Source organism: Entelurus aequoreus, linkage group LG21, assembly GCF_033978785.1.
Source record: "Entelurus aequoreus isolate RoL-2023_Sb linkage group LG21, RoL_Eaeq_v1.1, whole genome shotgun sequence".
In the NCBI taxonomy this organism is placed as follows: domain Eukaryota; kingdom Metazoa; phylum Chordata; class Actinopteri; order Syngnathiformes; family Syngnathidae; genus Entelurus; species Entelurus aequoreus.
In genome coordinates, this window is record NC_084751.1 from 12,723,698 (window position 1) to 12,738,697 (window position 15,000).

The 15,000-nt window shown below is 38.1% G+C and overlaps 1 protein-coding gene across 1 annotated transcript; it reads left to right on the top strand.

The window, feature by feature from the left end:
* The first annotated feature begins 2,688 nt into the window (after window positions 1–2,688).
* On the top strand, window positions 2,689–10,252 carry LOC133638919 (ribonuclease P protein subunit p30-like). Its single transcript, XM_062031961.1, has 12 exons — window positions 2,689–2,845; window positions 3,290–3,348; window positions 3,408–3,464; window positions 5,093–5,158; window positions 7,635–7,706; window positions 7,817–7,906; window positions 7,987–8,103; window positions 8,184–8,213; window positions 9,475–9,512; window positions 9,584–9,663; window positions 9,744–9,830; window positions 9,904–10,252. The coding sequence occupies exons 1-12, from the start codon at window positions 2,764–2,766 to the stop codon at window positions 9,948–9,950; spliced, it is 825 nt and encodes a 274-aa protein (XP_061887945.1). The 5' UTR covers window positions 2,689–2,763; the 3' UTR covers window positions 9,951–10,252.
* Window positions 10,253–15,000: the final 4,748 nt, after the last annotated feature.

The window sequence follows — 15,000 nt, forward strand, 5'->3', positions numbered from 1 at the left end:
TCCCACCTCACTCCTACACACTTCTCCAAAGTGGGCTGGCTCAGGGTGGAGGACAGAGTAAAACAACTTGCACTGAGCCTAGTCTATAAAATCCGCTACACCTCCCTGATACCGAAGTACATGTCAAACTACTTCCTTAACGTAAATGACCGCCATAACCACAACACCAGAGCGAGCTCCACTAACCACGTTAAACCCAAATTCCCAACTAACAAAGGTCTTAACTCATTCTCTTTCTATGCCACATCAATATGGAATGCACTCCCAACAGGTGTAAAAGAAAGGGCATCTCTATCCTCCTTCAAAACCGCACTAGAAGAACACCTCCAGGCAACTACAACCCTAAACTAACACCCTCCCTTCCACATAATACCTCTTCGGATTGTAAATAATCAAATGTAGACACTTTTTCTTATACTTTCTGATCTCTCTCTCCGTGTCCACTACTTGCTGTACATATCCTACCAAGTCAGTCCTATACTGTTTCAATGTCCATTTCTCTGATGATGCAATTGTTGATGCTGATTGTTGATGACTGAAGTGTTGATACCAACCAAACCTACCCCCCCCCCCCTCCTTATCCCACACCCCGGATTGTAAATAACGCAAATAATTAAATGTATATACTCTGATGATTATCTTGCTATTATCTTGTTATTATGATGTTGGTATATATCTGTATCATGAATCAATTTAAGTGGACAAAGTTGAAAAACTTATTCGGGTGTTACCATTTAGTGGTCAATTGTACAGAATATGTACTTCACTGTGCAACCTACTAATAAAAGTTTCAATCAATCAATCAATCAATGTTGACTCAATATAAGATGCAAAAAGTAAACACTGCCGACTAGCGGCCAAAAGAAAGAACTGCGTGGGAAAAGTGTTAAATAAAAGCAAGACAACATGCATATTTACAGTATTACACATACCTGAAAATGAAGTAAAAACCACATAAACTCATTCTCTGTGACTCCTTGTACCTCTCTGCTTCCTACACATAGAAAACTTACTTTTTTACCAACAGGACAGGCTACATAGTGGTCTATACATTTATCTCTCTCTCTCTCTCTCTATATATATATAATATATATATATATATATATATATATATATATATATATATATATATATATATATATATATATATATATATATATATATATATCTCCATACATACACCTATGTACTTGGACTTGTTATTTCATTTTTATTTTATAAACCTTTATTTATAATATGAACATTTACATACAATCAAGAAATAATAAACAAAACAGGGGTTGTAAACTCAATAAAGTAACAAAAATAGAATGCTATATATATATATATATATATATATATATATATATATATATATATATATATATATATATATATATATATATATATATATATATACATATATATATACATATATATATATATATATATATATATATACATATATATATATACATATATATATACATACATATATATATACATATATATATATATATATATATATACATATATATATATATATATACATATATATATATACATATATATATACATACAGTATATATATATATATACTGTATGTATATATATATATATATATATGCTGTATGTATATATATATATATATATATATATACTGTATGTATATATATATATATATATATATATATATATATATATATATAAATATATATATATATATATATATATGTATGTATATATATATATATATATACATATATATATATATATATATACATATATATACATATATATATATATATATATATATATATATATACATATATATATATATATATACATATATATACATATATATATATATATATATATATATATATATATATATATATATATATATATATATATATATATATATATATATATATATAACAAAATGTAAAGCCATAGGCTTTTTTTTGATTGATTGAAACTTTTATTAGTATATTGCACAGTACAGTACATATTCTGCACATTTGACCACTAAATGGTAACACCCGAATAAGTTTTTCATCTTGTTTAATTCTTGGCTCACACAAGTTCCGTAAATAATCCAAATTTGGCACACAGCATCATAGTTTTCACAGCTTTTGGGTTGTTAGAGGTAGAGAGTGTTTTGAAGTAGAGTTCTAATTATTTTTTAAGGGAACAAAAAACCGGTCGTTTATTGAGAAACTTACATTTATGAATATAAAACTTAGCCAATAGTATAATGAGGTTGCAAAGGTAAAATTGTCATACAGTGTAAAACCAAATAGCACATCTTTAAAACAAAGCACACATTTGTCGTGAATGAACTTGGATTATAAAAATAACAAATTGAGCCAAGATGACGTCACCTCGTCTTCTTCGTCTTTAACTTCTTCTTCTTTCTTTAAAATGGCCGATAACAAGCATTAGCGCCACCTTTTGAAAAGGAGTGTGGACAAATTAATTTGTATCCTTCAATGCCACATTCATCTTCTCTGTCTCCAGTTTCTTTTTATTTTGTCCTTGTATTCACTATACATTAATACACGCTCTTTATCTTCTAATAAATCCAAAAAGTTCGTCCTTTTTACCTCTTTCACCCCTTGTTTCTTTTTCTTTTTCGGTATTCGGTCCACGACATATTGTACTGCCCCCTGGCGGATGCAGCCCGCAACTGGCCGCTACTGGCTAAAAGAACCACAACTCCCAGAATGCCTTTCGCTTGTTGCTATCCGCGTGCTAGCATCTGGTAGCACACATTGCTACATCATGTCTGTCTTTATGGATTTAAACTTGACTTTCTCGCCGGATAAAAGCAACATGCAGCGACTGATTGACACTGCAGCTCATCGTGAGTGCACCGAATATGAATTGTGTTAAAATACATTTATTTCAAGTCACCGAGTGTAACTTTTTTATGAAAGTTAGCTTGGCTAGCGAAGTAGTTTTAGCTAACCAGACAATTCATTTCAAATTCAGTCTTTTTGGGTAGAAAACGCGTCAATATCTCACAATTATGTGTTTGTATACACGTCAATAACTCACTATTATGATATTAATACGCGTATTTGTATATACGTCGATAACTCACAATTATGATACTAATTTATGTTTGTATACATTTCAATAATGAACAATTATGATATTAATACATGTCACTCTTCAATCGTGAATGTATACTCTTCAGTAAATAACAATTATGATATTAATACACATGTTTATACACACTGTAATCCAATCAGTACATTGAAGCATAATAGTAATAATATCAATATTTTGCATTATTTTCCTGTAGTTGGTTTTTCCACAGTGGCAGTGAACTATACTTTTGAACCCACGGCCAAAAGGAAACAGGTGAGACACGCCCACTGCCACTTCCTCACACAATCTGATGAATGTTTTTTCTTCTGCAGGATATTCCCTCCCCCAAACCGATCAACGAGCTTATTGATCAGCTACCAATTGTCCAGGTAACTATCTTACAGGCAACTAATGTCCAGGTAACTATGGTCCAGGTAACGATTATGTACCTATGTTACATAAAGTCATGTAGACTGTTCCTCAAATATTGATTACTTACGTATGTTACATAAAGTCATGTAGACTGTTCTTCAAATATCGATTATTTACGTATGTTACATAAAGTCATGTAGACTGTTCTTCAAATATCGATTATTTACGTATGTTACATAAAGTCATGTAGACTGTTCTTCAAATATCGATTATTTACGTATGTTACATAAAGTCATGTAGACTGTTCTTCAAATATCGATTATTTACGTATGTTACATGAAGTCATTTAGACTGTTCTTCAAATATCGATTATCTACCTATGTTACATAAAGTCACGTAAACTGTTATTCAAATATCGATTTTTTACGCTTGTTACATAGTCACGTAGACTGACGATTATTTACGTATGTTACATAAAGTCACGTATACTGTTATTCAAATATCGATTATTTACGTATGTTACATAGAGGTCATGTCTACTGTTCTTCAAATATCGATTATTTCCGTATGTTACATAAAGTCACGTATACTGTTATTCAAATATCGATTATTTACGTATGTTACATAGAGGTCATGTCGACTGTTCTTCAAATATCGATTATTTACGTATGTTACATAAAGTCATGTAGACTGTTCTGCAAATATAGATTGTTACATAAAGTCATGTCGACTGTTCTTTAAATATAGATTATTTACGTATGTTACATAAAGTTACGTACACTGTTCTCCAAATATCGATTAGTTACGTATGTTACATAAAGTCACGTATACTGTTCTTCCAATATCGATTATTTACGTATGTTACATAAAGTCCCGTTACCCGTAGACTGTTCAAATATTATTTCCGTATGTTACATAAAGTCACGTATACTGTTATTCAAATATCGATTATTTACGTATGTTACATAGAGGTCATGTCGACTGTTCTTGAAATATCGATTATTTACGTATGTTACATAAAGTCATGTAGACTGTTCTGCAAATATAGATTATTACATAAAGTCATGTCGACTGTTCTTTAAATATAGATTATTTACGTATGTTACATAAAGTTACGTACACTGTTCTCCAAATATCGATTAGTTACGTATGTTACATAAAGTGATGTAGACTGTTCTTCAAATATCGATTATTTACGTGCTGCATAGATGTGTAAAACATCTATGCAGCATTCTAGAAGCAGCATTCCATGTTAGGAAGTGTTTACACCTAGACAATGTCATCATAGGAAACATTGAAGAGCACACCTGAATGAGTCTTAAACTGTAATGGACAGATTTGAATTATATCACATGACTTTTTATTCCATTTGCAAAGATGACCTGAAATGATTGGAAGAAATAGAAATGCTGTGAAAAATAACAAGTCAATGACAGCATTTAACGATTTTTATGATGGTGTACTGCACTAATTAGAAGATGCTAACTGTAAATACATATTAGCATCTTTACACTTGTTATTATCATTATTTTTTTATCCTCCAAACAGCAAAACATTGTGCGTGTCTGTGTGTGTGTGTGTGTGTGTGTGTGTGTTACATATTGTCTATCCTTGTTGACATTGTGTGTGTGTGTGTGTGTTGCAGGGCCGCTCTGGACCAATCAGAGTGCTCAACAGACTGACGCTGGTCATGTGGGACCTGTGTCACTTTGTAAGTATCACAACTATTATCTTTATTTCATGACAATTGATACAAGAAGACACACAACAGGAAGTCATGTTGTGTCACCTTGTGTTGTTTAGAGACCAAATAGACACGTCAGAACAGGAAGTCATGTTTTCATGTTGTGTTGTTTGGAGGCCAAATAGACACACATCACAACAGGAAGTCATGTTGTCATGTTGTGTTGTTTAGAGGCCAAATAGACACACACCACAACAGGAAGTCATGTTGTCATGTTGTGTTGTTTAGAGGCCAAATAGACACACATCACAACAGGAAGTCATGTTGTCATGTTGTGTTGTTTAGAGGCCAAATAGACACACATCACAACAGGAAGTCATGTTGTCATGTTGTGTTGTTTAGAGGCCAAATAGACACACATCACAACAGGAAGTCATGTTGTCATGTTGTGTTGTTTAGAGGCCAAATAGACATATCACAACAGGAAGTCATGTTGTCATGTTGTGTTGTTTAGAGGCCAAATAGACACACATCACAACAGGAAGTCATGTTGTCATGTTGTGTTGTTTAGAGGCCAAATAGACATATCACAACAGGAAGTCATGTTGTCATGTTGTGTTGTTTAGAGGCCAAATAGACACACATCACAACAGGAAGTCATGTTGTCATGTTGTGTTGTTTAGAGGCCAAATAGACACATCACAACAGGAAGTCATGTTTTGTTGTTTAGATGCCAAATAGACACACATCACAACAGGAAGTCATGTTGTGTTGTTTGGAGGCCAAATAGACACACATCACAACAGGAAGTCATGTTGTGTCGTTTGGAGGCCAAATAGACACACTTCACAACAGGAAGTAATGTTGTGTCGTTTGGAGGCCAAATAGACACACATCACAACAGGAAGTCATGTTGTCATGTTGTGTTGTTTAGAGGCCAAATAGACACACATCACAACAGGAAGTCATGTTGTCATGTTGTGTTGTTTAGAGGCCAAATAGACACACATCACAACAGGAAGTCATGTTGTCATGTTGTGTTGTTTAGAGGCCAAATAGACACACATCACAACAGGAAGTCATGTTGTCATGTTGTGTTGTTTAGAGGCCAAATAGACACACATCACAACAGGAAGTCATGTTGTCATGTTGTGTTGTTTAGAGGCCAAATAGACACACATCACAACAGGAAGTCATGTTGTCATGTTGTGTTGTTTAGAGGCCAAATAGACACACCACAACAGGAAGTCATGTTTTGTTGTTTAGATGCCAAATAGACACACATCACAACAGGAAGTCATGTTGTGTTGTTTGGAGGCCAAATAGACACACATCACAACAGGAAGTCATGTTGTCATGTTGTGTTGTTTAGAGGCCAAATAGACACATCACAACAGGAAGTCATGTTTTGTTGTTTAGATGCCAAATAGACACACATCACAACAGGAAGTCATGTTGTGTTGTTTGGAGGCCAAATAGACACACATCACAACAGGAAGTCATGTTGTGTCGTTTGGAGGCCAAATAGACACACTTCACAACAGGAAGTAATGTTGTGTCGTTTGGAGGCCAAATAGACACACATCACAACAGGAAGTCATGTTGTGTCGTTTGGAGGCCAAATAGACACACATCACAACAGGAAGTTGTGTTGTCATGTTGTGTTGTTTAGAGGCCAAATAGACACGTCACAACAGGAAGTCATGTTGTCATGTTGTGTTGTTTAGAGGCCAAATAGACACACACCACAACAGCAAGTCATGTTGTCATGTTGTGTTGTTTAGAGGCCAAATAGACACACCACAACAGGAAGTCATGTTTTGTTGTTTAGATGCCAAATAGACACACATCACAACAGGAAGTCATGTTGTGTTGTTTGGAGGCCAAATAGACACATATCACAACAGGAAGTCATGTTGTCATGTTGTGTTGTTTAGAGGCCAAATAGACACATCACAACAGGAAGTCATGTTTTGTTGTTTAGATGCCAAATAGACACACATCACAACAGGAAGTCATGTTGTGTTGTTTGGAGGCCAAATAGACACACATCACAACAGGAAGTCATGTTGTGTCGTTTGGAGGCCAAATAGACACACTTCACAACAGGAAGTAATGTTGTGTCGTTTGGAGGCCAAATAGACACACATCACAACAGGAAGTCATGTTGTGTCGTTTGGAGGCCAAATAGACACACATCACAACAGGAAGTTGTGTTGTCATGTTGTGTTGTTTAGAGGCCAAATAGACACGTCACAACAGGAAGTCATGTTGTCATGTTGTGTTGTTTAGAGGCCAAATAGACACACACCACAACAGCAAGTCATGTTGTGTCACCTTGTGTTGTTTAGAGGCCAAATAGACACACATCACAACAGGAAGTCATGTTGTGTTGTTTGGAGCCCAAATAGACACGCATAACAACAGGAAGTTGTGTTGTTTAGAGGCTAAATAGACACACGTCACAACAGGAAGTCATGCTGTGTTATGTTGTGTTGTTTAGAGGCCAAATGCTGCAGAGTATCGTACTTTTGACTTGATTGCAGTCCAGCCAATGACGGAGAAAGTTTTTCATGTAAGAGACACACACACACACACACACACACACACACACACACACACACACACACACACACACACACACACACACACACACACACACTGACCTAGTTGTGTTGTTTGCAGGCGGCGTGCATGCAGCTGGACGTGGACGTGATTAGTTTGTGTGTGACGGAGCAACTGCCTTTCTTCTTGAAGAGAGCTCCAGTCACGGGGGTTAGTTAGTCACACACATGCTAATGCTAACTGTCAGTGCTAACAATGCTGAGTGTGTGCACGTGTGTGTGTGTGTGTAGGCTGTGGAGAGAGGCGTGGTGTTTGAAGTGTCATACGCCGCAGCCATCAGAGACGCCACCATGAGACGCTACACCATTTCTAACGCCGTTAGCTTGACGGAGACGTGCAAAGGAAAGGTACTTCCTGTCTGTGTCATCCAGCCATCATGATGATGATGATGATGATGATGATGAAGCTCCGCCCCCGTGTCTTTCAGAACGTGATGTTGTCCAGTGCAGCTGACAAGGTGTGTGTCGTCCTCACTTTGATTTACACAACATGTGTTTACACACACCTTTACTCATGTGTTTACACACACCTTTACTCATGTGTTTACACACACCTTTACATATGTGTTTACACAGCATGTCACACACGCCTTTACACAACATGTGTTTACACAACATGTCACACACGCCTTTACACATGTGTTTACACAACACGTCACACACACACCTTTACACATGTGTTTACACGACATGTCACACACAGGCCTTCACACAACATGTCACACACGCTTTTACACATGTGTTTACATAGGTCACACACGCCTTTACACAACACGTCACACACGCCTTTACACATCTGTTTACACAACATGTCACACACGCCTTTACACAACATGTGTTTACACTTGTCACACACAACTTTACACATGTTTTCACATGTCACACATGCCTTTACACATATGTTTACACAACATGTCACACACGCCTTTACACAACATGTTTACATATGTCACACATGCCTTTACACAACATGTGTTTACATATGTCACACACGCCTTTACACATCTGTTTACACAACATGTCACACACGCCTTTACACATGTGTTTACACAACATGTCACACAGGCCTTTACACATGTGTTTACACATGTCACACACGCCTTTACACAACATGTTTACATATGTCACACATGCCTTTACACAACATGTTTACATATGTCACACATGCCTTTACACATGTGTTTACACAACATGTCACACACGCCTTTACACATGTTTACACATGTCACACATGCCTTTACACATGTTTACACATGTCACACACGCCTTTACACATGTGTTTACACAACATGTCACACACGCCTTTACACATGTTTACACATGTCACACATGCCTTTACACATGTCACACACGCCTTTACACGTGTTTACGCATGTCACTCACACCTTTACACATGTGTTTACACATGTCACACATGCCTTTACACATTTCACACACGCCTTTACACATATTTACACATGTCACACACGCCTATACACATGTTTACACAACATGTCACACACGCCTTTACACATATTTACACACGCCTTTACACATTTCACGCACGCCTTTACACTACATGTCACACAAGACTTTACACGTGTATACACATGTCACACACACTTTTACACAACACATGTTTACATTACGTGTTTACACAACATGTCACACACGTGTGTTTACACAACACATGCTTACACACGTGTGTTTACACAACACGTGTTTTGTTTACTTCCTCAGCCTCTGGACCTGCGAGGACCCTATGACATCATCAACTTGTATCCTTCCCTTTGGCTCCGCCTACTGGCCTAAACTCAAGTGTGTGTCGTTTTCCTGAGGCGGCGCTCAGAAGCACGTTGTTCGGTCTGTCGGACGCAGATGCCAAGAGCGCGGTGAGCTCCATCTGTCGGTCCGTCTTATTTCACGCAGGTAAAGTCCCACCTCAGATACACCAAGTGGGAGGAGCCAGTGGTGTGGGCGTGTCAGACAAGGTCTTTTTTTCACCTCAGAAACCAGGAAGACGGCGAGTGGCATCATTTGGACCAAAAAGATGTGTGGCGAGGCCTCCTGCCACCAGGGGGCTCTACCCTCCTCTTGTAGGTGACTCCGCAGAATTCACACGCTTTTCAAAGGTTCTTTTTCGACGCTCTCGTCTTCTTACCTGAGCAGGTGACGTTCCTGCAGCCAAACGAAGCAAAACTCAGCAGACTGACTGACACAACGGGACGCCAGCGAGCAGGATGCTAAGCCAGCTGAAGAAAGTGCATGAAAACATGAACGTCATTGCATTATTGGACACCATCATAGGCAGGGCGACCCGAGCCCCTTCAAATTAAAAGTTTAGAAGCTTCCTGGAGTTACGATAGTTTCTATTTATTTATTTTTCTTCTATGAGTCACTGACTTGATACAATGTGTGACATTCCATCGCTTGCATAATAAAGGATGACTTTGCAGGAAATGTTTTATTCTGAAAAAAGGAAGTGATGGCAACAAAATGGCTTTCAGTTTGAAAATTACAAAAATAAAATAATTTCAAAAACATTTGGAGCTAATGTGGCTGTGTGGGCGTGCACCACGAGGCAGGAGTTCTCATCCAGGGTAGAATTATGTAGTGTGACAACGCTGGTAATGTTGCCATGGTGACCGGTGGATGGAGCTGAGTTAAGTTATCCAGGATCTCCATAGCCAGACTTTGACTCGCTACCTTCCTGCTTCTGTCATCCCCGCCACTCATTGGCCCGTGTTCACGGAGCCCCGCCTCCTCCAGGCATCATGTGGTTGATGTGGCCCTGAAAGACACGACGACATCACAGCTGGCGACTGTTGTCATGGTAACATGCTCTCAAGAGTCCTAAAGTCCATCTCCTCTTACTGGTTCTCCTGCCAGACATCTTGGACAAGGGAGCGGAGGACTTCTCGATCGGAACACGCACACCTGCGCCAAAATGATTGACTATCTATATCTGAGTGTTAGGGTGGAAACACACTTGGGTCGTCGCCATGGCAACCAGCACTGACCTGTCCGTCCTTCTCCTGGCGAGTCATTCGAATCAAAGTAGGGAGCAACTCCATTGGACAATCCGAATCCGGAAGTCCCGCCTCCAAACAGACCCGCTTCTACACAATCGATGAGTACTTCGATTACTAATCGATAGTTACTTGCTTGAGCTCACGCCAACGCGCACACACGCACACGCCTCACCGGTTTACAGCTCCATACATCCACTTCCGGTTCCAAACACCGCTTGACACGGCGATCACACTGCATGCTAGTGACGCTAACTGAGCAGGAAAAAGAGCCGAGCTAACATCCGGTTAGCCTGAAGACAAACTTGAGGCTAGCATGAATTAAAGGGTAGTTTCCCACCAAAAAGAAGAAAATAAGGACTTGGCTGATTGTCAACTGCCGCCAAGTCTGTGGGTTCTGCCCTCCGGATGACCGCAACTTCAAATGTTCAATAGGTCACGACACTTCCGGGAGATAAGGGCTTCTTCAAATTAAAAGCACATGTCATTCTCTATGAAAAAAATACACATAACGTCATACATGAGAATAAAATAGAATGGAAAAATAAATAATCACGCCTGAAAAATGTTGAACAAATGGTCTGCAAGTGCCAAAAGAAAGTCTAGTTGCCTTTTTTTTAATGAATGCAAAGTCTATTTTTGAAGTCTTTCCACAAGTAGGCTTGATTCATTACGTACAATTCACTTGAACACGCACAGTGTGTACTTTTCTGTCAAATCGATCCATTTTGTATTGTGTAGTCACAACATTATTAAAACTGGAGCAAGTCAGTCCGCTGTAAAATTAAAGTTTGAGCGGCTTATATTTTGAAACTTCATTGGCTAAACCGGAAATTATGTCTGAAGTCCGAGTGGAAATGAGGTTATTGATACGATTACGACATGTTGGCAGATATGCTGCAGTGACGCTGTTTGCCAGCAGGTAGCAGCAGAGGGTCATTGCAATACTAACGAGAGGCTGCGGATCACGCTATTTCACACAATATTCAAATAATTAATATATGTTTTATTTAAAACGAGATCAAGGGTGTGAAAGGAGATAGAATCCCAGAAGTTGTTCTGTTGATGACAATTTACAAAGTAAAGGCTTGGTTTAGGAGAGGAGAAGATAGAACTTTATTCATCCCAAAGGCTGCGGTAAATATTTTACATTCAGTAAAGGTCAAATGTAATAAAAACAATGACATGATGAAAAATAATAATACAAACAAAGACAACACTAGCAAAGATTACAGTAATACAGATCAAGTTAAAAAAGTTAAAGTACCAATGATTGTCACACACACACACACTAGGTGTGGTGAAATTAACCTCTGCATTTCACCCATCCCCTTGTTCACCCCCCGGGAGGTGAGGGGAGCAGTGAGCAGCAGCAGTGGTCACGCTAGGGAATCATTTTGGTAATTAAACAATTTAATTCGGGTCCCATTTTGATAGTCTTGGGTATGACTCGGCCGGGGTTTGAACTCACGCCCTTCCAGTCCCAGGGCGGACACTCTAACCACTAGGCCATGATGTGGTGTCTGGTGATGATAACAATTTAATTACACTCATATTGCACACTAAAAGATTACAAAGTGTGCAAATAATAAAACACTTTTGTGTCACAAATTGCACACTGAGCTTACATATTGCACATAAAAAAGAGAATGTAACGTTACATGTTACATTCCAATGTTACGTTACACGCTACATTCCACTGTTGCATCACAGGTTACATTCCAATGTTACGTTACACGCTACATTCCACTGTTGCATCACAGGTTACATTCCAATGTTACGTTACACGCTACATTCCACTGTTGCATCACAGGTTACATTCCACTGTTACGTTACACGTTACATTCCAATGTTACGCTATACGTCAAGTTCCAATGTTTCGTTGCACGTTACATTCCAATGTTAAGTTACACGCTACAACCCAGTGTTACGTTATACGCTACATTCCAGTGTTACATGACACATTACATTCCAATGTTATGTTACACGTCACATTCCAATGTTACGTTACACGTTACATTCCAATGTTAAGTCACACGTTACATTCCAATGTTAAGTTACACGCTACAATCCAGTGTTACATGACACGTTACATTCCAGTATTACGGTACACGTTACATTCTAATGTTACGTTACGTGTTACATTCCAATGTTACGTTACACATTACATTCCAATGTTACGTTACCTGTTACATTCCAATGTTGCGTTAAACCTTACATTCCAATGTTATGTTACCCCTTACATTCCAATGTTACGTTACACGTTAAATTCCAATGTTATGTTACACCTTACATTCCAATGTTACATTACAAGTTACATTCCAATGTTACATTACACCTTACATTCCAATGTTACGTTACACATTACATTGCAATGTTACGTTGCACATTACATTGCAATGTTATGTTGCACATTAAATTGCAATGTTACATTACACCTTACATTCCAATGTTTCATGACACCTTACTTTCCAATGTTACGTTACACCTTACATTCCAATGTTACATGACACCTTACTTTCCAATGTTACGTTACACCTTACATTCCAATGTTACATGACACCTTACTTTCCAATGTTACGTTACACCTTACATTCCAATGTTACGTTACACCTTACATTCCAATGTTACGTTACAAGTTACATTTCAATGTTCCGTTACATTCCAATGTTACGTTACCCCTTACATTCCAATGTTACGTTACAAGTTACATTCCAATGTTACGTTACATTCCAATGTTACATTACAATTTACATTGCAATGTTACGTTACATGTTACACTCAATGTTATGCTACACCTTACGTTGCAATGTTACGTTACACCTTACATTCCAATGTTGCGTTACACCTCACATAAAACTTCCAGGTAAATGTGTGTTAAAAAGACACACTTTGTGTGTAAGAAGACAATATTCATGTTTGACATCAAACTTCCTGTCACTCCATTTGTCCTAAAGGTCAACAGCGAGAGTCACTAAAAGGTAACGACTCCACGTTTTACCCGAGTGTGTGTGTGTGTGTGTGTGTGTGCGTGTGTGTGTGTGTGTGTGTGATGTCATTAGCAGACTACTAAAAACATTAACGACACTATAAAAGGAAAAAATGAAGACTTTTAATGTCGTGCTTGAACAGCTGCTCTGTGTGTGTGTGTGTGCGTGTGTGTGTGTGTGCGTGTGTGTGTGTGTGCGTGTGTGTGTGTGTGCGTGTGTGTGTGTGTGCGTGTGTGTGTGTGTGTGTGTGTGTGTGTGTGTGTGTGTGTGTGTGTGTGTGTGTGTGTGTGTGTGTGTGTGTGTGTGTGCGCGAGTGTGTTGAGAATGTCTGGAGGGTGGTCAGTTTGTGTCTTTAATGACCCCCTCCCTACGCCCCTAATAAGCTAACGAGCTAATAACGAGATGAGGTCAAGCCGACGGACTTGACTCAGCTAATAAACATCGGTAACCATGGCAACCAGCAAGGAGGCGGGGTCAAGTATGTCTGCAGGCATGTACGTGTCAATCATATCTCCTATGGACTCACAAAATGAACAAAGATTTACGATTAGTCTCGTCAACATGAAGATGACGATCATTAGGAATGATGCGTTCAGGGACCGAGCGCATTATTGTTGCTTGCAACCATGTGACATAAACACGCTTCCAGGTCGGACTTGGTGGTCTACAGTCATAAGTAGCGATACTGTACCATATCATTAAAATACAAGCATGTAAAGATATGGGCTCGCATGTAAAATGTGTGATATCATACAAGCAGTACTGCAGGTGTTTACTTGTCTGTGATATCATGTGCGATACAAGCAGTCCTGCAGCGTGTTTACTTGTGTGTGATATCATGTGCAATACAAGCAATCCTGCGGGTGTTTGCTAGTGTGTGATATCATGTGCGATACAAGCAGTCCTGCAGCGTGTTTACTTGTGTGTGATATCATGTGCGATAGAAGCAGTCCTGCATCGTGTTTACCTGTGTGTGACATTATGTGCGATATATATATATATATATATATATATATATATATATATATATATATATATATATATATATATATATATATATATATATATATATATATATATATATATATATATATGCAAGGGTATTCATACGGATATTAAAAACCCCCCATTATAATTATATTATCTGCGTGCGTCACAAGATCAGCGACAAACTCTGAAAATTCACTGATAAAGTCCGAATAGGGACGGTAGATAACAGCCAGTCAGCGCTCTTATTTTGGTTCTAT